Source organism: Acromyrmex echinatior, chromosome 1 (assembly GCF_024713525.1).
Source record: "Acromyrmex echinatior isolate Ae372 chromosome 1, ASM2471352v2, whole genome shotgun sequence".
NCBI classification, from domain to species: domain Eukaryota; kingdom Metazoa; phylum Arthropoda; class Insecta; order Hymenoptera; family Formicidae; genus Acromyrmex; species Acromyrmex echinatior.
In genome coordinates this window covers 21853794-21878766 of record NC_141852.1, presented here as the reverse complement: position 1 = coordinate 21878766, position 24973 = coordinate 21853794, and the positions used below count along the sequence as shown (strand labels likewise).

Here is a 24973-nt window from a genome sequence, read left to right as displayed (position 1 = left end):
GTTCTTTATAAATCTTTGAATATGCAATTTCATTAAAAAATCGCAATAAAAAAACATTATATTAAAATCTTTATTTGTTATGAATAATATCATAATAAGCATAATGTATTTATTTCGTTAAATATTTATTGTCCTCATATTACTAAATCCAGATTATTAATTACCGTAAAAGTTGAAGTCATGATATTGTGACTTTTGATCATAAAAGCAACCACATATAAAAAATTCAGCCAATTTGACAGAAGCTGATTTCTTTATAAAAAGTGTATTGAATTTTTAGTTATATACATTAACGAAAGATTTTTTTTTATTCTTTTACCAAAAGAAAAAAATGGCATATATGCAAAATATGTATTACAAATCATTATATAAACCTTTTTTGAAACACAAGGAAATAATGACTGGATTGTATTAGTTGTCTGACTAATGTAATGATCATACTACTGAATATTCGTTCAAGTTCTTCAAAAAATGAAATGACTTCTGCTTCATACATCGGCGCAAAATGATATTTTAAAAACTAACTGCGGACGATTAATATTTGTTTAATGAATTTTCATCAAGATAATAAAGGAAAAACAATCTAGGGAAGCAAGAAAGGATCAACCTAAGAAAAAATAAGGAATGTAAATATTGATTCTTTCTCTCTCTCTCTCTCTCTCGTGACAGAAAATTAAAATATATCATTGAGTATCCTCGTTTATGTTGATAAAGCTAGAATTCGACATGACGAATTCATTATTTTACATGTTTGTTCAGCTGATGCATTGTGGAAAAATGCTCGTTTTTACCGAAGATAAATGAGTGAAATAACGGAAGTCGCGATAAGTTACGACGAACGATAATTGAAGTAGACAGCAATAAAGCGGGAAAGGGAATTAAATATTGCGACGTTTGTATTATTAAATAATACTGTGAAAAAAAACAAAAAGATGAAATATTACGATCAGTGTCTCTTTCAGCTCTGCAATGTTTTTTGTTTTGTATGACAATAAAAGAAAAATATTTGTATTTAAGATGTCTATATATGCATATATAAAATATATATGTATATATTATACATATAAAATATAATATGTCAATACTGTTTGATATCATCTACAATAAAAATTTTAAGAGATAATTTGAAAAGTGCATAAAAGAAAAGAAAAAGAATTTGTTACGTCTCATTTAGAATGTAGATTGCGTTGAATTATATATTTTACGTTGAGAAAATACGTGAAGAAATATTTTAGATTTTTCAGTAAAATCAGATTGATATTTTCATAAAGAAAAAATTTAAACAGAGATTTATAGAAAAGTATTATATAACTGAAAATAAAATACTTTTCCATAAATTTACTTTCAGGGGGCAAATAGATAACAGAATTGCAATATTGTTTCTCTATTCATTTTAAATATACCATGTAAGCGACAAATAGATATCGACAATTGTGAAAAAATGATTAATTTTAGTGCTTATTAAAAACTATAACGTATAATATATAATAAAATTGATTAGATAAATTACATTAAAAATCATGACATATTATTGATAATTATTTCTAATTTATTTCTTAGAGTAATCTCATTTATAATGCTATAAATGTATAAGATTATTTACGCTCTGTCCTAAAAAAAATATTTACGAGTTTATCATAGGTAAATTATAGTTTATTACGTATATCCATAATACTTCTGTTAGATTGTTGCGGTTAGAGATAAGAAAAATCTGAAACCTAATGATGAGTGTAAAAACTTAGACTGCGGCGTTATCTTTTACTTACTTTTCGAGGAAATCGGTAACTTAGTTTGCCGAAGGTAGATTAGTAGTTGCCTTCGGGCCTTACTGATATTCGCTCACTATTCCATTCTGCTCCGCATTGCTCGATACGTACATTTGATCGTCAAACTTTCCTCTCTGTCCTCTCATCCAAGTTTGTGAAAAAATCACCAGGCGTGCGCGGATGGATCATGGGCAGATCATGATTATCACAGTCCGGATTATACACATTTCAGCAGGCGGCTGATTTCTATGTTGAACTACTCACAATTCTCATTGTTGGTTGTTACCAGAAATCGCCTGTGATTCTATGTATTGTCATCTCTTGTGGAGAAACTCCATCGCGGAAGTTATTTATCCATTCGTTGCTGCGAGGAAGAGAAACTCGATGAATCATGATGCATTACAATGCATAGTCTCACTTTATACCTGAATATTGAATAGGTTTTGAATCTTTGAGATATACCAATCTAAATTATAAATTAAATTTACTTATAACATTTTTTCAAGTTTCCTTACTTTTTCATGAAGAATTAAACTATATTATCAAAAAAAACTATGAAAATTTCTCGCGAATATAGATTGAAATAGTAAATTTGTATGTGAAACGAAGCATTTTTTTTTTAATTTATTACATTCATATTCTTTTACTTTATTGTTACGCTATTTCAAGCTGTTTTCAAAGTCCACACTTAATATTTCTTTTTGAACATTTTGCGCAATTATTATATAATAATCATCTTACAATAATGACGAATGAATTAAAATATTGTAATTCTTGATATCCATATGAACGATATAAATTACGATAAAATCCTTTGGTTATTTTATGATAATGAATTGAAAATATGCACAGGAATAAATGTAGCTGATTATGTGAGAAAATAATGTAGAGTGTAAAATGTGAATGGAATAATTTCTTGGACGATATTTATTTTTTATTTTAATGCTGATGTTATTGATACGGCACTTAATGGAAAATTGGTACCTTTTTATGTTTCATTATTATCCTCTTTTTAAAAGTCTCGCAGTGACTCGCTGTTTTTAATCACTTACCATATTGTAATCTAACCTTTCATCTCTCTTTTACTTTCATTCTATCTTTCTCTGCAGACTCTTATCGTCTGATTAAAATACTGAAAACGTAAAATCTCGTTAGAATTTTCTAGGAAATGAAAATTTAAAATGCACGACGTTAAATTCTCCTCCTTTCTTTATTATAAAAACATAATATTATAAAATATAACATTATTTTTATTAATCAGATTTAATATTTTATTTAATATTTTATTTGTGTTAAAGAAATGACGTAATATTGATATTATATACACTGAAATGTGTATAAAGTACGTAAATAGGTAAAATAGGTACGTAAATAGGTTGAAAGCTTAACCGTTTCTGAGACATAAATATTTTTCTATGTTAGCATTATGAATGACTTCCTGGCATGAATAATTTCCATTGACACTATCATACAAAAAACACATACCTGCTATTTCTTAATTAAAATAATTTGACATTTTTAGCACGATACTTTATAATCATGTAATCATCATAATCATCATAATATATAGACTTCGCTGATTAATGACAACTGACTGATTGTCGATGAAATCTTCTGTTATGCTTAAAGTGTGTATAGAAATTGAATGCGACATTTTATTAACATTTAGAACGCGATTTATAAATACTGAGGTTAACATTGCATACAACACATAGAAGCTAGTAAGTTATTTATGATGGTAACATATAAAAATGCAATTTATATCTCAGAAGCAATTAAACTTTCGACTTATGTTCGTTAAGGTTTTTTTTATTCAGTAAAATGTATATGTATATGTGTGTGTGTGTGTGTGTGTGTATTTACATATATATGTGTATTATATATTTATATATATATATATATATATATATATATATATTAGGTGTAGTAAAAAGAAATCCATTATTTTTCCAATAGATGGCTTTAGTAATCTGTATCTCGTCTACGCGTATAAATACTGAACAATTTTTTTTAAATACCTGGTATATAACTATACGTCTCTTTAACTCCTAATTTTTTTTGCTTACTTTTCATAAATTTTTGTAATTTACAAAATTTTGTGTGTGTGTGTGTGTGTGTGTGTGTGTGTGTATTAGGTCATTTAAAAAGTATCCGCGGTTTTTTGTTCAATTTTTGAATGAAAAAATCGCGGATACTTTTTAAATGACCCAATATATATAATATATGTGTATATATATATATGTATATATATATGTATATATATATATATATACATATTCATATACAATTATTAATTAAAAATATATAATATTAATAAAGCAGTCGGTTATTAATATTCGACAAGGTAAATAAGGTAAATAAGTTTTCTGAAAATGCTCTTGCGTTGTGTCATGTAGTTACACCATCGCGCATCATTGAAGAAAATACAGACTTGCAGAAATCACGGGGTTTGAAGCTAGTTATGGGTAAAGCTAAATATCGTTTCGCGCCGTAGGTATTTATCTTGTTTCAAACCATCAACCTCATTTGCTCGGAGATATGTACATCCGGTTATATCTGCATTTACCTACTTAGTCGGAATCGGCTTCGTTGTGGACGGGCTATGATTCTTATAAGCATCCTGGATCTGTTCGGAATTGAAAGAGAACTACTCTACTTTGCGAGAAAGAGAAGAAAAAGAGGGAGAACATTTCAATAAAATGATCCTAGTGGAAATCTAGAAAAAAAAGATGTTAAAAAGCGGTTAAACCAACAAGTAATTTAGATAGTCAATGTATAACCATACAAAGATAAGGAAACTGAATCCCCTATAATTTGTTTTATAATAAAGTTAACAAAGAATAAAGAAGAATGTCAAGAATCATGTGGGAAGAGATTTATTGCCGGTGTACAGAAACGTGAAAAGGTCACGGGACGAAATCCGAGGATTATGCTGTGTATACACAAACACATTTATGAAAATTCTAGAAGGTACTACAAATATAACGATATGACAAAATAATATTCGTTTCCGTGGTAAACAATCGACTGGTTCTTATCGACAGATATGCACTCGTTTTACTGTCTCTTTGAATATTTACATTTATATTTCCTATATATATCATTTTTTTTTAATTTTTATTTTATCCTCTATCGAATTAATTTTATCACAAAAAGCATACTTTTTAAGACACAAAAATAATTTTTTAAAATACAAATCTCTCTCTCTCTTTTCCTTTCTTATATATTACACATATATTATTATTTTATCAAAGATTTACATGATAAAGCAAAAATAAGAAATACGAAACATTTTATACAAATAAACGAAGAAAGAATCTTATTCTTATTGTTAAAATGAATCTTGTAACAATATTGTTATGTAAATTTCATAATTTCCAGTTCATGTTTCCAAAAACATTTTATTAACGCAACAAGTGATAGATGTGGTATATAACGATGGATGTAGGTACCGTTGTAGCATGTATCCTTCATTATCTTCAGCCTAACATGAAGGGTATTAAATGCTTTAAACCCTCTGGTTGATCGAAGTAGAGGCAGACAGGAGAGTGAAACGGGATGCGTTTATATATAATAGATGGAAGTTTGCGTAAATTAAGCAAGTTTGTGTAAATTAAGAGCACATATACACGTATATATGTCTTCTCAGAGAGAGATCGTTCTACAATTTATATAAATCGTGAGGAAAAAGTCAAATCTACTTTAATTTCAATCTTAATGTTTGTTTATTTTATTTATTTCAAATGAAATTAAATTTTTGAATGATTTATGTGTAAGAAAAAGAAAGAAATTATCAATATATGTATAAAATTACATAAATATATACGTAATTTATCGATATTTTTTTTACTCAATTCTTTTTACAATATAAATACGAGAATCCAATTCGCAAACTTAAAGTTTCGTATACATGTTATAAAGATTTAATATTAGCAGTACGATTTTATTCGCAAAGTTTTTACATTCTAAGATTGCCGCAGAGAAATATGAAAAGAGCGATTTCGGGAATTTTTATGCGATTGGCAATTCTCGCTAGAATTACTTCCGCGATAAAACGCAACGCATGAAATAGATTTCGCGAAAATCGCAATTTCCCGATCTCGCGGAAATCTCGTTAATAGACTTGATTATCATGGATAACGAAAGAGAGCGCCATACGCCTGCTACGAAGTTTCGAGAATAACTTTGCTAGCCGCGGATCAGAAAGTGGAATCGGGTGAAAGAGTTTGCACCCGGAATTCGAGAAGGATGAACTTCTCATGCGGTATAATTCGATATACGGAGTTAGAGAATGAAGTTAGAAAATGGAATAAAATAGACTTCAGATAAGGAGAATATTGATGTGTTCTTCTGAACAGTTTTCGCAATATCGATTTTAGATACGTTTCTTTCTTAAATTGTTTATTAAATTTTATTTTTTATTTGGTATATTTGAGATATTCCTTCATTTGGAAAATTATTATTATGATTTCTTTTTATTACTGACTATTTTATTATTATATAATTGGAAATTTAGTAAAATTACATTATTTTAATATGATATCATATTTTACCATAAAATAATTACGTGTTTATATAATATATAATATACAATTATATGTGTCATAAATATATATTCTATATTTTATATTAGGTGTTGGAATTAATTCGTAGCGTTTTACAAGTGATGGGAAGTACTTTCATTAATGTATTTTTTAATGCTCATGTGAAATAAATAACATTCTTTCATTAAAAACGCTACGAATTAATTCCAACACCTAATATAATATACAATTATATGTGTCATAAATATATATCCTATATTTTATATATTTTTTTATTATTTATTCATCAATTTATGTTGAAAATTATTAAGCATTAAATTATTACATATATAATTAATGCTACATTAATGTTTTATTTAAAGTTATTTAGTTTTTTAATTTATCTCCTCCTATGGTTTTCTTTTTCTTTCACTAGGATAATACTAAATTATAATTTTAAATGATATCGACACCTTGTTATATAAAGTGGCGAGAAAAATAATAAATAAACTTGAGATGCCGGATATATTAATTCCTGTATTAATTTTCAAGCTAATTGACAGGCAATTGATTATTGTGTCACATACTCAGAATATTCGAATGGTAATTATCTGTGGCTATCCAAGAAACGAAATTGGATACGCCAATTACATTTGCATATTACGATATGGCGAATGACGCTGAAGTTTAGCAGACCTGTTCCTAAGCCATTTAATAATTCGCCAACAAGGTAATGTCTATAAATGGAGCAAACTCTAATTACTGAACTATGTCACCTATTACAACATAATGCGACTTGTTCAATAACAATTATGCGAACGATATATTCCGCTACATATTCGCGAGAAAATCGGACGGCGAAAGTTTAGCGCTAAATTCGTAAAGATGATAATAATACCACGACATTATAGAACGAGAGTAATAACTTCTCTCTAACTACGCGCTTTGTATACTAATTAAACTCCCGGGCACACCATTTGTTGACGCGTCCACGATTTAAGCTATACTGCCATGAAATTAACGCTACGTTACGATGCGCATTATTAATTTATCACAGTTTCTCAAACGTTTTACGTAATCATCGTAATTATTTAGTGAAACTTTGAAAATAAATTTTCTAACATCAAAATGAGATTTTTTTCACTTCGCACAAAATATAAAATAATTATTAACTGCTTATCACTTAATTGTCAAACATGCGGAAAAAACGATTTTTCTGAAATATCTAAAAATTTAGCTAAATACAGATCTAAAATTAAATATTAACATAAATATGTAACAATCTTAAATTTTCAATTGCTAGAACGTTAAATTTTTTTTTATAGCATTGCTCATCATGCTTCAATTTTTTACATAATTATTTTGATGGTTTAACAAAATTATTTTCGAGGCTATATCTGCTTAAATTTTTAGACACTTTAGCAAAATATTGTTTTTTTCTGTATGGATATTCGATGATATTCAGTTAGATCTTGGGATTAATTATCCTATCAATTGTGCAGTGATTATGTGCTACTCACTACACAAATCATTATGCCTTGATGCACCATAATTACATTCCGTGCACTTTGATTTAGTCCATCACAACCGCCTCTATCAGAAACCGCTATTGCACGATTTCAATAATCATCTTACAAAATCTGATAATTTTTTTCTTAGGCTGTTTCTCGCCTTGTTATGATTCAAAATAAGCGGCAACTTTTAACGATATTTGTCTTTCACTCGTCAGCTAATTGCAATTGAAAATCGTTCGAATTCCATTATTTGAATCTTACTATTTCGGTTGCAGTTTTCATTATCACGCAATGTAAATGTAGAAAATATGTGTCATCTTTTTTTTATTTTTCTCTTTTATCATTTGTAACTTTGAATAGGATTTACAATATCCGAACAGGACTAATGAGATATGTATCTAATGAAGGTAATCGTAGTAAAATAACACGTCAATTAATTTGGATGACGGAATATTCTTGGCTTCTTTTAATAATCGCATTTTATGCGAAACTTTTTATTCTCTGCACGATTCAATTACGGTTTTTTAATTAACTTTCGCGAACTGATAACAAGACTAGCTTATTCTCCACGAATTTAAAATTTTTAAATTAATGCGGATTTATTTCTCAAGTTTCTCTAATATTTTCTCTATCTGATGTACTATATATATATATATATATATATATATATATATTTAAGTAACACATAATTATTTATACGTTTTGCGAATATATCTTCTGACCTCAAATGGTCGCTGATCGCCGCTTGATTAGGTTTAATCGATCATGCATCGATTCGAATGGAACGACAATGCGCTTGGATGCGCTCTGATGAATTCACAATTCACAGAACAAACGAACCAGAGGCCTATTGAGCGTGCCGTTAATAACATTTCCAGAGCTTTAAGTTAGCTGACAATCGCTTTTCCCGTTAACCCGCCTTGCCAGCCAACTTAGCTTCTCTAAGCGTCATAACATCAACGTCGACCTCTTCCCTGACTTGTGCTACTTCGCACTTGTATTCGAGGGGAGCTATACGAGCGAGGTGAAACGAGCTCCCGGCAAGTTATCGTCTACTGTAATGCAGAATCACCGTAATTGCGTGTGCAATGAATAATCACAGTGACTTTAAGCTGGATTAAAACGCTGGATTATAATTGTCATGGAAATAATCGTACCAATTAAATTGTTCGTTAATTGTCTTTGCAGCATTATACATGGTTGGCATTATAGAGGTGTCGCTTGAATTATGTTACGATTTGTGTCGAGTACATTTTCTGTTAATTCGAACCGTTGGTAACACGCTAAAATAATTATGAATGTAATATTTGATTTTTTATTAAACTGTTTTTATAAAATTATCAAGACCAAATATTATAAAATTATCAAGACTAATAATATTAATATTTAATAATATTAAAATTCGGCTAATTGTTAAATAGCTATTTGCTAAACAAATATATTTTTCTTTTGAAATTTTTCAAAACGACCGCAGGTATGCCGTATGTATCAAAATATATTATAAATAATTCATTTTGCATTAATATAATAATTCCAGTGTTTGCTTTTACGTTACATTATGCTTGTATAAATTAATTAATTTAATTTTACCTTTTACTGTGAACTACAAGAAATGCTGTTAATTGCATTTATATTAGCGTAGGAGTTGTGCAGCATCGTACACTAACGATCTCGTTCGACGAGGTAAATCCTTTCAGATTCTTGTTTAGTCGCAATTTAGGCTACACAAACTTTCGCTAAGACGCCACCGGTTTCTTCTTCCTCGTTGTCTTTTCTTTTACGTCATTTCACCGAAGTTACGCTTTAAATTAAATAAGCAGCATTCACTAGGAGAGAGAATTTATTCTGTAATGGTCCAAGGTCCAAGCTGAAGGCATATCCAGAGAGATTTGTTTTAGCTTTGCAACTATTACAAAAATATCTTTGCCTGCATGCTTGTGGCACTTTTGCAGCGTTTAAATAAAAAATTTATATCAGATAATCCGCGTATCATAATTAAACAACTATTATTGTTTCTTATAGTATTTTACATACAGTTGAATTTATATTTCTATTACATTATTTTTGAAGAGTGAGTTGAATATACTTATGTACATATAATGTTTAAGAAAAAACTATTTTTTTCTTCTAATTTTTGAAAATTATTAGGCTTTATTACAAATTAAAATGCAACTAAAAAAATATGAGCAAATGTCATTCACGAATAGCTGAATAAAAAGTAGGTTTATACAAGAAATAACAATAATAAACGTTGTGAAAAGGAATTTCAATTAATTTACACAATCTTAACATAGTCACTGAATATAACGAAACTACAATTAATAATTATAACAAATGAAATTAATAATTATAAAAAATCCATACATAAACCTATATTAATCAGTGAATAGATAGAATACAAAACTTAGAAGGTAAAATAAAATTAATTGCTTAAGCTTCTAAACTATCGTTCTAGCGCATACACTGAGAAAAATAATCTGGTAGGATTAATTCTAGTAAAAAATAGATGAATCAGAATTTTCTAGTTAAATCTGCTAGAATTGTAGTTGAGATAAGTAGAATTCTAATTTATATAATTATTTTGGTAAAAATGATAATTCTGATAGATTTTACCAGAAATATTGTATTAACCAGAATTGCGGTCATTTCAACTAGAATTCTAATAAATTTAATCAGAAAATTTTGATTCGTCCATTTTCAACTAGAAATTTTTTTCAGTGTACATTAATTTGTATTGAAAACTTATTTTTTCATAAATACTCAATGTGTGATTTATGGTGCCCCGAACTTTTAATATGGAAAACAGTAAAATATATGTAAAAAAATAAGTAATAGATAATTATTTGTAGTGTAATAAGATGAGAAAAAATGCACAGAAACTTGCGCCTACTCTTTAATTCATGTATTTTTTACTAGTAAAAGACAATATTAAAGCATCTTCCATATTATGAAAATAAGGTCTTGGAATATTGCGTTTTAATGCGATCCGGCACATCAAATTTTTTTTTCATTATAATCCAGTTGATTAGTTCAATCACTTTCAATCCGTCTTATACGTTTCAGAATTACCCGGCTTTTACAAATAAGCTTTTTCGACATTTTGTTTGAGTGATGAAATATTTGGCTAATTATATTTATTTCATATCTGTTTTTTATTAACCCTTTGAAGCATACATTTTTCTTTACGTAGAATTCAGTTGAAATTTATTGCTCGAGAGTTTTCAGGATCGCTGATTACGAATCTCAGATTTTCGAAATTTAAAATAGCGGATCCAAAATGACTAAAAAGCAAAATATTAGTAATAAAATCAGCGAACATAAAGTAACCTCCATCTGTAGTACATATACTGTACAAATTGTTTGCCTTTTGAATGTTCACTCGCAGTAAAACCGCAAAAATTTGCAACAAAATTAAATTTTTCTCAAGTAATTAAAATTTAATTTTGTTGCAAATTTTTGTAATTCTACAAAGAGGTGGGAATCTGGATTTCCACCGTGCTTGAAAGGGAAGAATATAATATTCTTTTAAGAAGAATATAATATTCAAGACTTTTTAGCAGTTGGCATATATTTTTTTAATTTAAAAAAGTTTTTTTAAATATTATATTAATAAGAAAATTTGTGCACCTCGGCATTAATTTACTGGGACTAATTTTTAACGAAGATGCTCTCGGAAATTCTTTCAAGCAGATAATATACTCATAAAAGTATACTAATATATACCTACGTTTCTGTTTCAAAATTTTCAAGAACGCGACGCATTTCGAAATACATTTTTTCAGTAGCATACGCGCCATCCTTCTGATATTGATTTTTGCCGCGTACGCTTATTGTACTTTGCGCCCCGATGCACGCCAAGATTTTCCGAGCTTGTCTTCTATTATTAATCATCGAAGTGTAATTTCGCACGACTTATGCTTCTTCGAGAGAACAAACTTTCCTCGGATTAAGGAAGAAGAAAAAGAAAGCGATCCGACTGACACTTCGATCCCAATATCGAAGCCGCGCAAAATTTATATGCCAGATCAAGAATGCGAATCTTACGGAAAGATACGGAAGGAAATTTATGTACTCCGACGAAATGAATGCAAAGATACCGGCGCGGTAGAGTAACGTTTCCGGAACTTTTCGCCGTTGAATGTAGCAATTTAAAGTTTTCCGGCTCGTTAAATGATCTGAACCCGGTTTGACGCCCGTCATGACTTCAATAAGGAGTTATGTCATGCCCCGATTAAAAGTCAATCTAGAGAAAGTGCACAGAGTTAGGGACAATTTAGTTTTAAATATATATGAAAATTATAAATCGCTCGAATTTTTCATAGATCGCCCGTCGATAAATAGCCGGTACCTTTCGTAATTGTTGCGCATTTATAAATTATGAAAATTGAGAATGTATCACGTGCTTATATTTAACAAAAAGATCTGACTGTTTAGATTTTTAATAAATTACGTATTGAATAACGTGGCGCAGCCGGTGCAAGTTATGAGAAAAGAGCTGCGTTATTAATTATCATAAGCTGAAGCTGCATTATTAATTATTATAAGCAGATAGACATGGAACGAACAGTTTTGCTGAAGTATCTAAAAATTTAGTAGCTAAAAAAGTTATCAAAATAATTATGTGGGACGCTCGAGTTGGTTGCTAAAATATCAGAATGGTTTTGCTTTTTGCAGTATTGCTCATCACGTTTTCTGCATAATTATGTTGATGATTCCAATAAAATTGTTTTGAGATTTGGATGTAGCTACTAAATTTTTAGATACTTCAGCAAAATAATTTTTTTCACATGTAGGATTGCGACATCGTAACCATTGTTCTTCGTAATCATTGTTCTTCTGTAATGTATCTTCTTTTTTCTTTATGATCTAATAAAGAATAGATGCGAATAAAAGCGCATTACTATGAAATTGTCACTGTTCATTTAGAAAGAGGTAGCTTGAATTATATTACTCTATTTTTCTAAAGTGTCTGGTTGAAAAGAAATACTGATTTGTTCAATTCTTCCTAACAGAGCACAGCTGCTAAGATCAGGAATCTAACGTATTAATGTTCACGTTTTTTTTTTCTTATACTTTTGTTTGTACTTATAAACATGCCTTTCTTAACGCTTTGAATTTCTGTAAATATAAGAACGGATGAAAAAGAAATCCATGTACATACATACTAAAGACATGTCACGCCATGCACATGCCTATATCGTCCTCATTTGCACGTGCATCTTTTCATAAAGGATCGTTCTTTTTACAAGCCGAAGTGCATGAATACACGATGAACATAATACACGACTCTGAAAAGCTTCTCATAGTTTGTAGATTCTTTCTGTATCACTCAAATTCAGAAACGTTTATCCAGATATTTTTTTTTTCTGTATCGCATGTAAATTATAAAATTTGTTTATTATCATTTCGTTATGGGAATGGATTATTTGTTTTCTGTTTTCAAATATATATTGCATTATTTAATAACAACATGCCATATGCTGAAAAAAAATATTTGTATCAGTGGATGTTTTATATTGAAAATAAAAATATTTTAAAATTAACTTGCAAAAAAAAGAACCATTGTAACGTTATAATGGCTCGGTTTTTTTGTGAGTGAGTATATTTTAATATCTTAAAATTTAATATTTTAAAGCTGAATACGGAATATAAGATAAATAATAGTTTTAATATAAGCGAAGTTTCACGAAAGTTCATCGTGCAGAGAGCAGAGATGAAAGTTACAACGACAAAATTGAGTGAGGGAAAATAACTTATGTACAACGCTTATTAACGCATCCTTTTATGCGTATTTACACGAGAACAAAGAGATGAAGGTTAATTAATAGGCGGAAGAGTTCTCCGCTGACTTCATACCGTATACCTCGGAATTTTGATGCTATATCTTCGTATTTCACCATTTTGCCCGGCTGCAAATATACGTATATGCCCGTTGCAGCGTGAACGTCTCTTTCTGTTCTCGGACTGCCTTCTGTCTATCGTTTGATATTTCTCGTAATCTCTTTGCTATACTCGCGAAAATATATTTCGCGCACAAAAGAGCAAATAGCCAAGCACTTTGTACGCGACACTGTTTTGTAATATCAATAGATCTAATGAAATAGAAGAGTGAAAAACGGTCTCGGGTTCCTTTGTATCTTGTAATTAACGAGTACCGTCATGTACATTCAGAATAAAATATAAGTAAAAATGGCATTTAAAGAAAGGACATATAAATGTAAAACTTGGTATTTTTTAAAACTAAATATATTATTATATAATTAATTATAAGATTAAAAATACAAGAAATGAGAAATAAAATTGTTTATAAATATAAATGTGCAACGTATATAATTAAATATAAAAGATTCGAAGTATTAAAAATTTAGATGAAATAAATTTTACGAACATGCAATTTGAAAAGTCATAAATTAACAACGAGAATTATTTAATTTTCTTTGTACTTTCATGAGCAATGTTCTTTATATCTGAAAACAATGCCAAAGGATGCTAATAAAGGAATGCGTTTTATTCAAACTGCAATACTACAAATAACTGGTATGCAAATATTGTAGGTAGTAAAAAGGTAGTAAAAAAGGATGATCTTTCTCTTATATTGTAAAATGTTGATATAAACATTTGCAAATATTTATATGTACACGTATCATCCTAGTAACAATACTTCTTTAACGGTTGTTAAATTTGAAATTATTGAAGATACGTACTTTTCTTGCCGCATTCCACTTCCGAGAGTTTCCACTGGATTACGTCAAACGTTCCTATCGAGCGTTTCACTCAGATGCACCAGGTGCACCAATCGTAATTAAAGAAAGAATGAAAAAGAAGCAGAACTGGAGTAATCTATAAATAAGGCGACGACAAGGACGTATATTACGATATAAATATATCTTATATCTCTTATACGAAATATGTATTTTATTTTTATACTAGTAGTATATTTCACGCAACATTACGTAAATACGTATGATACGTATAACAGAGTTACACAATATTTAAATGGGTAAATGTATATGCATGTGTCTGTATCTGTATCTGTATCTGTATAATATGGTAATACTTTGTTTTTATACGTGTGATTAAGTAGATATAAAGTTAAAGGGGTTGACATTTTATTACGTGTGAATAAAACTAAAAATATTGCTAGAAATTACATCGTTTGCGATTTATAATTAAAAACATTCATTATTGGCGAAATATGTTTGCGTATGATCACTTTCTTGTGAAATTTATGACGTCTACATCTACAATTTTAACGAAAGAAAGAATGAGAAAGAGAGAAGCCGTTTGCATTATGTTAATTGAGATTTTTAGAGAAGATATGTATGTGCAATAGCGCTGAACGGAAATATCAATCAATGACCTTCGTTTTCAGGATCTGCCAACGAGTAGGTATATTTCGTATTCGAGTGGTTGTTGTCAAAACCTCGGCTTTCCTTTTTGCTCGCCCGGGCTTGTCCATTCATCTACGTTCAATTCCATCTAGTCTTTGAACCGAATTCCCTATCGGCTTCGCGCACACCGTTCCGCTCCTCGTACATCCGATCCGTTTGGTAGCATAGAGCTATCAAATTTAGAATTCCACCATTTAGATTCGAAAGTCACATATAATACTTAGGTAATATTGGATTGTGGTATACAGACGGTTGTAGAAAATAATTAGTTGAATATACACATATATATATATATATATATATATATATATAATATAATACATGTTGCAATAATTTAATAACATAGGTAGGTATAAAGATTTTTTTTTTAAATGTTTTTATTAATTGTGTTATCGCACATAAACAGAATTTTTTTGCGTTAACGAGTAGTTTTTTGTTTTATATTTTGAAGCTCAGAATTTCTCCTTCTCGTTCTTGAATTACGAAAAATTTTGCAAATCATAACTTTCATTTTTTTTCCTGAAACAAGTATAATCAAAATACAGTTATTAGAAACGAAATGTTATGAACGTTATATGAACGTAATACTATTAACATCTCAGCATATATTCTCTGTTTTTCGCTCAAACATACTTTGTAAAAATTTTCTTTAAGTTTCAAATATTCTGTGAAAATTCTAACTAACAAAAGTTTCAGAAATTATTTACATGATCATAATGTAGAGAAAAAATATTTTATGTATTTATAAAAAATTTGTTTAGAATAAAAAATGAAAAAAAATTATATTTTTTATAATTAAAAATGGAAAAATAATTAAAAAACTTTAGGAGAGTTAAACGTTTAATATACATTTCATAATTATATTAATTAAACTCCTCTACTTGCACGTATAATATGAGGCAAAAAAAATGTTTATCTTTAAAAAAGAAAAAGTATTATTAATTAACCTTCAAAATAATTTCTTCATAAGTTTGAACACCCTATTGAAGAAAGTAATTATTTTTACCCTTGCATTAAATTTAATTATTGTTTTATTACTACGTGGAAAGAAATGATTTTATTGAAATATCTAAAAATTTAACTAAGAATAAATCTGAAAATAATTTTGTTGGACCACACACATTAAAATAATTATATAGGAAACTCAAACATGAACAATACTGCAAAAATTGTTATATTCTAGCAGTCAACTTGAACGTTTTATGTACTTATTTTATTAACAAAATTATTTTTTTCATTTGTATCTAAATTTTCCAATACCTCAGCAAAAACTTACTTTCTGTGTAGAAAACTTAGAGACGGAAACAAGAGATTTTCTCTTCGACAAAATTTATTTCGTTAAGTACGAAGAAAACGTAACTGTTACTGCTTAATAGTTGAATATTTTCCTAGAAGTGCAGTCTCGTCATTGTTTCTCTTCGAGATTAAATTGCCTCGCCGATTGCACTCGTCGTCAATTGATATTAGCCGCAGTAACAACGAGATTTTTCTCATGCTTTCTTTTGCAGACGCTACCGTTCGGTGGGCGGAATAAACGCGAGGGTGGAATAAATCATCGAGAAGTGCGTGCCCGTGGGATGCATTACGCGCATTACCTCGAGAGAATCTCCATCGTCGAGCCAGAGTCCATCGGACGAAATAATGCGATCGAAACGTATCAAGAAGGCGGCACTCTTCAGATTGCTCAGATACAGACAGTGCGCCAGGTGCCGACAGATAACTTAGCGTACCCGAGAGTATTCGAGACGATAGGTCGACGAGAATAAAGAGAAATAGGAAGCGCACATACGAGAGCACATGAGACTGATCGCCATCGCGGCAATGATCGACGAGCGTAATTTCACTTCACTGGCTGTGATTTTTACTCCTAGACTCCAGAGGCTTGACGCGTGAGAATTGTTAAGACTGATCAAAGTAAACTGCTCAGTGACTTCACCGAGAAAGCCTGCAACATCGTTCTGCGACGTAAGTTGTGGCATCACACGATCGAATCAATCGTATATAAAAGCACATAAACATTATATTGTTAGTGTAAACGTTAATTACGATTTAAGTATTGCCTGTAATTTCTTAAAAACTTCTTAAAATTAATCTCATCGAAGATAATTTAGACGAGAGGATTTCTCATTTTCGCGAAGACGCGCGTTGCTTTTCTTGCGTTCGCGTTTTTGTAACGTCGTCGTAGAGCACCGGTTGGTACATACAAACGACAAAATTCCCTTCATGGAATCAATAAGATGCACGTGTGAAGGTACCGCGTTGTCGAATAATCACGCGCGCTACGAAAGTAAATACGATTTCTCTCGCATCACGGATATGTTCATCGGACGAACTCGGTGTTCCAGCTCGCGGCCGATTTTCTCATATTGTTCTCTCTTTTGCGTTATTGAAAATCGAAATATTTCAAGAAAGACCTCTCGCGAAGTGTTTCCGCGAGAATTTGGTCGGGATTTGCAGTAACTTTAGTCACATCAAGTGGAAAAACGAAGGAGTACTTGGAGGCTTGCCGAACTTTGGAGAGGAGAAATTGCCAGCATTGGGAAATTTTGAGTGGCACTTAGAAATAGTCCAATACTTGGACCGTGCAATAATTATTTCGCTGCATCGGCAGAATTAAAATTGTCACGCCGTCGTCTTTGTTATAAAGCTATTTGGCGCCTCAATGAAATTGAAAAAACTTGCGAAACTTTAAAATGCTTTGTGACATCCAGATAGCAGAATAATAATAGATGGAGAGTAACAATTAAAAAGTGCAGGCAGTCGAGAGGAAATATCAAAAAAGAAAGCGGAAGGAGAAAAGATGAAAAGCAAGAGTTATTACTCGCGATCGAGCGAGCATTTTAAATGTTTGGATTGAAAGAGAGGAAAATCGAACTGCAGAAAAATTGAGGAGAGGGCAATTAAGGAGGAGAGAATCGGGTAAGGGCCGAATGGGAATCGAAACGTGAAAAGGTAGAAACGAATTCAAGTGGATGATTCGGCTGAGGTTCGTATAAAGTGGAGGAATAGAAGTGAAGAGAACAGGATTTTATTCGGTGTTTTGTGAAAATATATATCTGCGTAGTGATTAAAATAAAGGCCGCCGAAAATTTGATTATTTTAGACTGAAAATCGGCGCTAATTAACACAATTGTATAATTATTTAAATTGAATTTCCGAGAGGAGCGCTGAGTTTTTCGACGCGTATTAGAGAGAGATATTTTAAAGATATTTCAGCGAAATTAGATCAGAAATTGTGAGGTAAACTTATGGATGAATATCGTACTTTAGGAAATTCGGTTAATTAAAAGTCCGCCGATTATTTTTTAATCGGTGCTTCTATAAAGTACTGATTAAGTATCATAATGATACTATAGTAGTAGTAGTAGTAATATTATTTAGTTCCTTATCAAGAATAAGTGTAACAGCCAGACTTCCGCAATACGGAAGAGCGACAGTGAAACTCATCGAAAATTCATCCGGCGTTTTGCGCAACTCGAGGAATAAATTGCGACCAAACCAAGAGGGATCGTTGGAAATTCATTCGGCATATCAGATTCTCGCGTAGAAGCGAAGTAATTAAAGAAAACCCGTGAGAATGTTTAGGCAACCACGAAGAAGGATAATTGAAAATTCATGTAACGTTTTAGCTCCTTTTTCTCTTCGTGAGAGGTATGAAGGAAAATAATTGGCGGTCCATTGGACGTCTTAATTGACTGCGTAGAGAAAAAAAAACACTAAGAAGGAAGATATTAGCTTTGATTCCCGAAGAGAAAGAGGCGAAATTCCAAATGATCGAATAATAATGAAATTAATTTGGTATATTTGAGCGGGAATTTAAATGATTGAATTAAAGATTTAATCGGCTACTTGGCGCGAACTCGAATTAGAAGGTGCGAACGAATCGCTTTCGACAAGTCATTTGAACCAATATTTTATTCGATTTCGAGGGAAACATATAATGCAGTGAAAAATCGATGAGCAGAGAAAACGGGGGAGTTAAGGAAACGCGTGAGAAATGTCACTGAATGTGAAAAATTATTCGTAACAAAATCCAACAATCTCGCACTCGACAAGTAGAGGATGCGTCGTTCGTGAAGAAGACTGTTAAGGCAGGAAGAGAAAAACAGTCGAAAAGAGAAAACGTGGAAAACTAAAGAAATTCCGGAACCTGTCAAACGATTCCAAGTACCGCGGTCTTTCCGTTCGGTAAAAATCGATCATTGAGAAATAAAATCTTTCATCGGTTTGTTTTGCGCGGAAGCTACCACAGAAAATATTAATTCGGTATCGAAAGTCCTTGACAGAGAATAAAATCTACCCACGTTCGAAAAAAGAGTGGGCGGAGGATCGTCGGAAAGGGGAGGCGTGCGAAGTCGTTTAGCGAAACTGATTTACGCGGAATCTACACTCTGGGAATTTTCAGTATCCCCAGCATCGATCGAGCCCTGCTACGCCCTGCATTTCCGACACGTCGACAAACGATCGCGAGAGATCACGAGAAGCTGCACCAAAAATCCGCCGTTCTCGCTACTCGGGGCGGAACGTGATCGTACTTCAGGAAGTCGCCGAAAAGTCAGGCATCGTTTTATTTGCCCTTTTCCCACATAACGCCAGTGAATAGAAGTTCTGTGAAAGGGGGTGAGCACGAGAAGAACACCGGGGGAAAGATTGCAATTTCCGGTCGGCCACGTAACGTTAAATTCATTGCGTCGGGAACGTAATCCTGAGGGACGAGCGCGCGTAGGGCATTCTGAATCGAGATTTCTTGTGGATGACTTAGGGCACAAACGCGCGTCCCACGGCGCCGTTCGTTAAGGATAACACGTGAAGGATACACTTGAACTCTCCGCCCTTTTTCTCCATTTATCGGTACGATCGGTACGGAAAGACGACGAGAAAGTACCAGTGCGAAGAACAAATGGAAGAATCCTGACTCGCGACACGAATCGTAAATAGGCGAAAATGTGATTGTCAGGAGGACTTATGTTCTGTCGAGCATACGTTTTGTCACAGTGGATTATAAGGAACAGTCGACATAAGCGAGAGTCTTGCGAAGATCTAGTGAAGCATATATAATGTGGAAGCGAGGTGAGAATTGAAGGAATTTAATCGAAGTGTGATAAGAAAAAAAATAATTTTCACTACATCTCTTTCTTTCTCTTTCTCATCATTTCCGAAGTTGTTAAATATAGAAACGACGGAAGCAATCTGATTTTTTTTGTCTTAATAAGCAACCATTTATACACACTTATAATGGAGATTCTCTCGGCGTAGAAAAGAGTCGGTAGTTGAGAAATAGGAATTTTTATTCGACGAAAGATCGTGAAATATTCGTTACTGAGTTGAACTGGAATGTAGTCTCAGCCGCAAAACAAGCAACAAGAATTGTTAATCCGGTATCACTCAACGTCGAGAGAGGAGCAATATTTAAGAGAAAAATAATTTTTATTCGTAGGATCACGTAGGGATCGCGATCATAATCTGTTCGTGCAGAAGCATTCGATCGTGCGTGTTCAAATGTGAAAGTTCAAAGCGTTCCGAAGACACCAATAAAAAGAACGTATCTTTTTTAGCGAGGCATGACTTGGAAATTGGTTTAACGACAGTATATTGTAAACCGTCAGCTTTTTTTCGGCTAAATTGGAACATTTATTAAAGTTTTTTGATATTATATCTATTATTGCTGCGAGAGAAATGTATCGATCTTAGAAAACACGAGATATCTTTCATTCTGAAATTTTTTGTGTGGAAAAAGAGTTTCGTGTACTTCTGCAGAATTTGTATATTTGCTAAGTATCGTAGGCAATTAGGACTTCACCATCGATTTATATAATAGGAAGACTCGCCTACAGCTTCCTGGAGGCACTTGGTCGCATTTTATCAAACTAGGAATCGGGAAACGAGGTGAAATCATCAGAAAAGGAGTACGGTACTTAACGAGTCGTTTCGACGTCGTAAAATTCGTGGTAAACGCCAGTCAACGATCGCGCCTAATAGAGGCGACGACGCTGTTTTCAATTCCCGTCGGGATAACGTCTCTCGAGCGGAACGAGCGACGGAAAACTTCCGTCGGATTCGATTTCGTAACGGGAGGAGAAGCACCCTCGCGGGTGGTTGCAGCCGAAGACGATGGTAGAGGTGGGTTACGGGGTAGGTACGTGATCGTCGTGGGATGGCTTATGCGGGGGAGTGAAAAGTGCAGTCAAAGCAGTATAGCGTGGCTAAAACCTCCGGAAGAGAGATTGCAGGCCGCTGCAGACTTTGATATATCCGCGGCGAGGGAAAAAAAAGAGAGGGAAGAAAGAGAAAGAAAGAAAGAGAGAGAAAGAGAAAGATATATGCTGCGATAGAAGAGAAACCAAGATCAAGCGGTGTCAGCGCATCAGGGGATGCCAGCTACGTTCCCTTTCCTATATTGCTGCTACATTGTCTTTTTTTTTAGGAAAACGCTAATGGATCGATGGTACGTGGAACGTATGACAATACAAAACTCGATGACGGACAATTAGGGCGATTTTATCATCAACAGTTTCCGTCAAGGCTCTGACCTTCTGCGCGTTGCGTCAGCGGGATCGCGCGAGATAGTGTTGAAGTATCACATTTATAGAGTCGCGCGTTTCATTCGATTGAAATAATATTAAGTATAAACGCGAACGAAAGAAAAGTCGCGTAGAATTCGAATGTAGATAATTAAACGTATCCGGGGAAGTAACTAGGAAATTCGCGTTGTGAATTATGAAAGACTCGATCGATTGACGTCAAGGCGATTGTTGCAGATCGTGCACTCGAAATTCGCGACGGTAGGAAAATGAAAGCAGCGACAAGTGAGCCACACAGATATCCGAAACACAAACTAGATCGTAGTTTGTTAAATTCGATAGCCTCGGCGAGCTGTCTAAAACAACGCGCTGTTTAAACGCTGCGTAACGTTAGACATCATCCGAGATGCAACGCTAGCGACTGTGTGTATGCTGAGAGCGAGTGTTATCGATTATCCGGAGATAACGTTTTGCGACCCTGTTTGCGACCACGAAACTAAAGCATCGGATTGACTATCGAGCAGTGTATGATCAAGTGTTTCGGCAAGCGTGTATACGTGCACATTAACGAACTCATCCGACCGTAATCGTGGAAATATTGATGGAAATCCACGGGGATTGATCTTCAATTAACGACCGCGTTCGACGAAAAATTAGAAATAATTTCTAATAAACGAGAAAGGCAAAGAACTTTGTTGTAACAGTTAACACTACATTGATAGTATAAAAACAAGTGTAATTTATTTCGCAAATTTGAAGTAGTGTTTAAGAAAATCCAGTGACAATCTTGAGAATAATTCAGAAACGAGCTGCAATTCCTGTCGTCATTCTGTGTAACATAAAGATACTTAAATTAAGTGGCGTAATATAAAATTGCTTGATGTAACGTCTTGACGACAATTCGCGTAAGATATAAATTAATTGAAAAATTAATTAAGAAACTAAACGTAATTAATCGATAATATAGAAAATAATATACCAAAGCGTGACTGTTCCTCTCAGGTTCAAAGATCATGATAAACATCGAGCTTCCTCCAGTTCTAGTCCTATCATCGAGTGAATCGATAGGCCAGTCATAAAGTCTTCACTTATTATTTCTGATAGTGCGAGAGGATTGTGGTGTTCTGTGAAAACTGCAAAGACCATAGTGTATTTAATCGTTCTGAGTTACATTTAAGTATTAACGCAGAAGAACCTTGATCTCGTTACGACGACTCGCGATGCCTCGCGCGTCCTACCAAGTTCGCATCACCCATCGTCGTCACCGTGTCCGATATCTTCTGGAGTCCTCCAACAGGATCACATGGGCGTATCCGAGGACCGCGAGAGTTAATTAAAATGCGAGACCTGAACGCCACCGCATGCGCTGCTTTGTACGACGGCGTCGAATGGTCAAGTCTGTGGAACGTGATTACCCTAATCGTTCTGGCGATCATCGATGTCATGGTGGTGGTAGGTAATGTCCTAGTCATTCTGGCCGTCTATTGTACCAGCAAGCTGAGAAACGTGACGAATATGTTCATCGTAAGCCTGGCAGTTGCCGATCTGATGGTCGGCGTCGCTGTCCTACCGTTCAGCGCAACTTGGGAGGTCTATAAGGTAAGATCTTTTTTCACTACGTTAATTGGCAGTAGAATAATAAATAGATAGAGGAAGGTCACCGATACTGATGTGTCATTTCATATTTAAATATTTCTCAGAAACAGAAGCTAAAAATAAAACTTTAAAACATAATTACAAACTAGAAAAATTGTCTACTATCAGGTAACTACTGTTTGCAATTTTGCAATAATTAACTTTTTTGTAAGATAAGCAAAAATAAGCGTCTAACAAAATGGGTCCCAAAACTGACGCAGTAAATAACAATGCCATATATTCCTGTTCTTTTACTTTCACAGAAAGGAATCATTCATACAAAATACTTACAAGTGAATGTATAATATAAGATTTTCTTTACTCTTTAGAGACTTTATAAGAGAATCTTTTTACTTTGATATAAAACGATTTTTGATTTGTATATATTTTATGCTATTCTGCAAATATATAATGCGACAGCTTCTTTAAGATTTGTTTTTGTAAATACACGATTATCTTGAACTTCGATAGAGCTACTTGACACTATAACGCAAGATATAATGGGCTTTTTACCATGAGTTATTACCTAAACTTTAAGTCTTAGGCCGTAAAAAATTAACCAATTATAATTGATTATTCTTCTCACATTCGACTGTAACTAGTTTCTTACGGTTTAAGACTTAAAGTTTAAGTAATGACTTATTATAAAATGTGCGTATAGATTAAATTAGCTTATGGTCTTATCTTGCAGACAGGTGTGCCGGTTTATGCTACCCCTATTTATATATAAAATCATATGAAAAAATGTAAAAGAAAAAATATAATAAAACTGATTTGGGAAATTACAAATATGTAAGACAAATATGTAATATCATCAATAATATAATTACTATTATTTAAATTACGCAATTTGCAAAAGAAAATCATAAATATTCTATTTTTTTGCACTTGTAGAATTTTTAACTAATTTTGTGTAAAAATAAGCTACAAATATATAAATTATAAGTTTTACTTTTTTAATTATCTAAATAGATTATGTTTTTATCAGTAATAAATATAATAATTAGCTTCTTTAGCAAGAAATAAAGAGCTGTCTTTTTAGAAGATTTATGTCAATACTGACAACTTTCTTCTATTAAAAGTGAAAACAGAGAATTAAGATACATTGAGATTAAAAGATTTGGCACACTATGTAGACCTATATATACCTTTATTTATTTATATTTATATATGTGTATACATATATTTATACAGGATGTTTCCGGGTTAAAATATGAATTTAGGATTTCAAACAAATAAAATTTTCCTCTGGTAATTTGCTAGCAAACGTTTCGTTTAAAAGGTATTAAGTTACAAAATTATATAAGGAATAAATAATGTCGAAATAATCTCTAAATTTATTACTTTGCAATAATCAAAATGTAATTATTAAAAGTTTTGTTCAAAATAATAGCCTCCAACTCTGAGACAGTTAATGCACTTACATTAATTGCACTTATCGATGAGAGAACAAATGGCTGACTGACATTGTGTGTGTGTGTGTGTGTGTGTATATATATATATATAAATTTCTTCGCACGCTTGCATCTTCCGCTTTAATAACTGAAAATCATTAATGAGTACTTCATACAAATCCAAGAGATATTTCAATATCATTCATTTTCTATCATACTGTAACCTAAG

The 24973-nt window shown here is 32.2% G+C and overlaps 1 protein-coding gene across 14 annotated transcripts in view; it reads left to right on the top strand.

Moving 5' to 3' along the window:
- Oamb (Octopamine receptor in mushroom bodies) overlaps nucleotides 1–24973 on the top strand; it is a 144331-nt gene that overhangs the window by 104181 nt on the left and 15177 nt on the right. For 8 of the 14 annotated variants that reach the window (XM_087414960.1, XM_087414946.1, XM_087414935.1 and 5 more), the window contains one exon: nucleotides 16703–23314. The exons of 1 other annotated variant lie outside the window; for it this stretch is intronic. In XM_087414960.1, coding sequence (XP_087271086.1) covers nucleotides 23054–23314 — 261 coding nt within the window. In that variant the 5' untranslated portion in view covers nucleotides 16703–23053. The remainder of the gene's footprint in view (nucleotides 1–16702; nucleotides 23315–24973) is intronic. 5 more of the 14 variants (XM_087414974.1, XM_087414971.1, XM_087414968.1 and 2 more) reach the window with 5 other exon arrangements.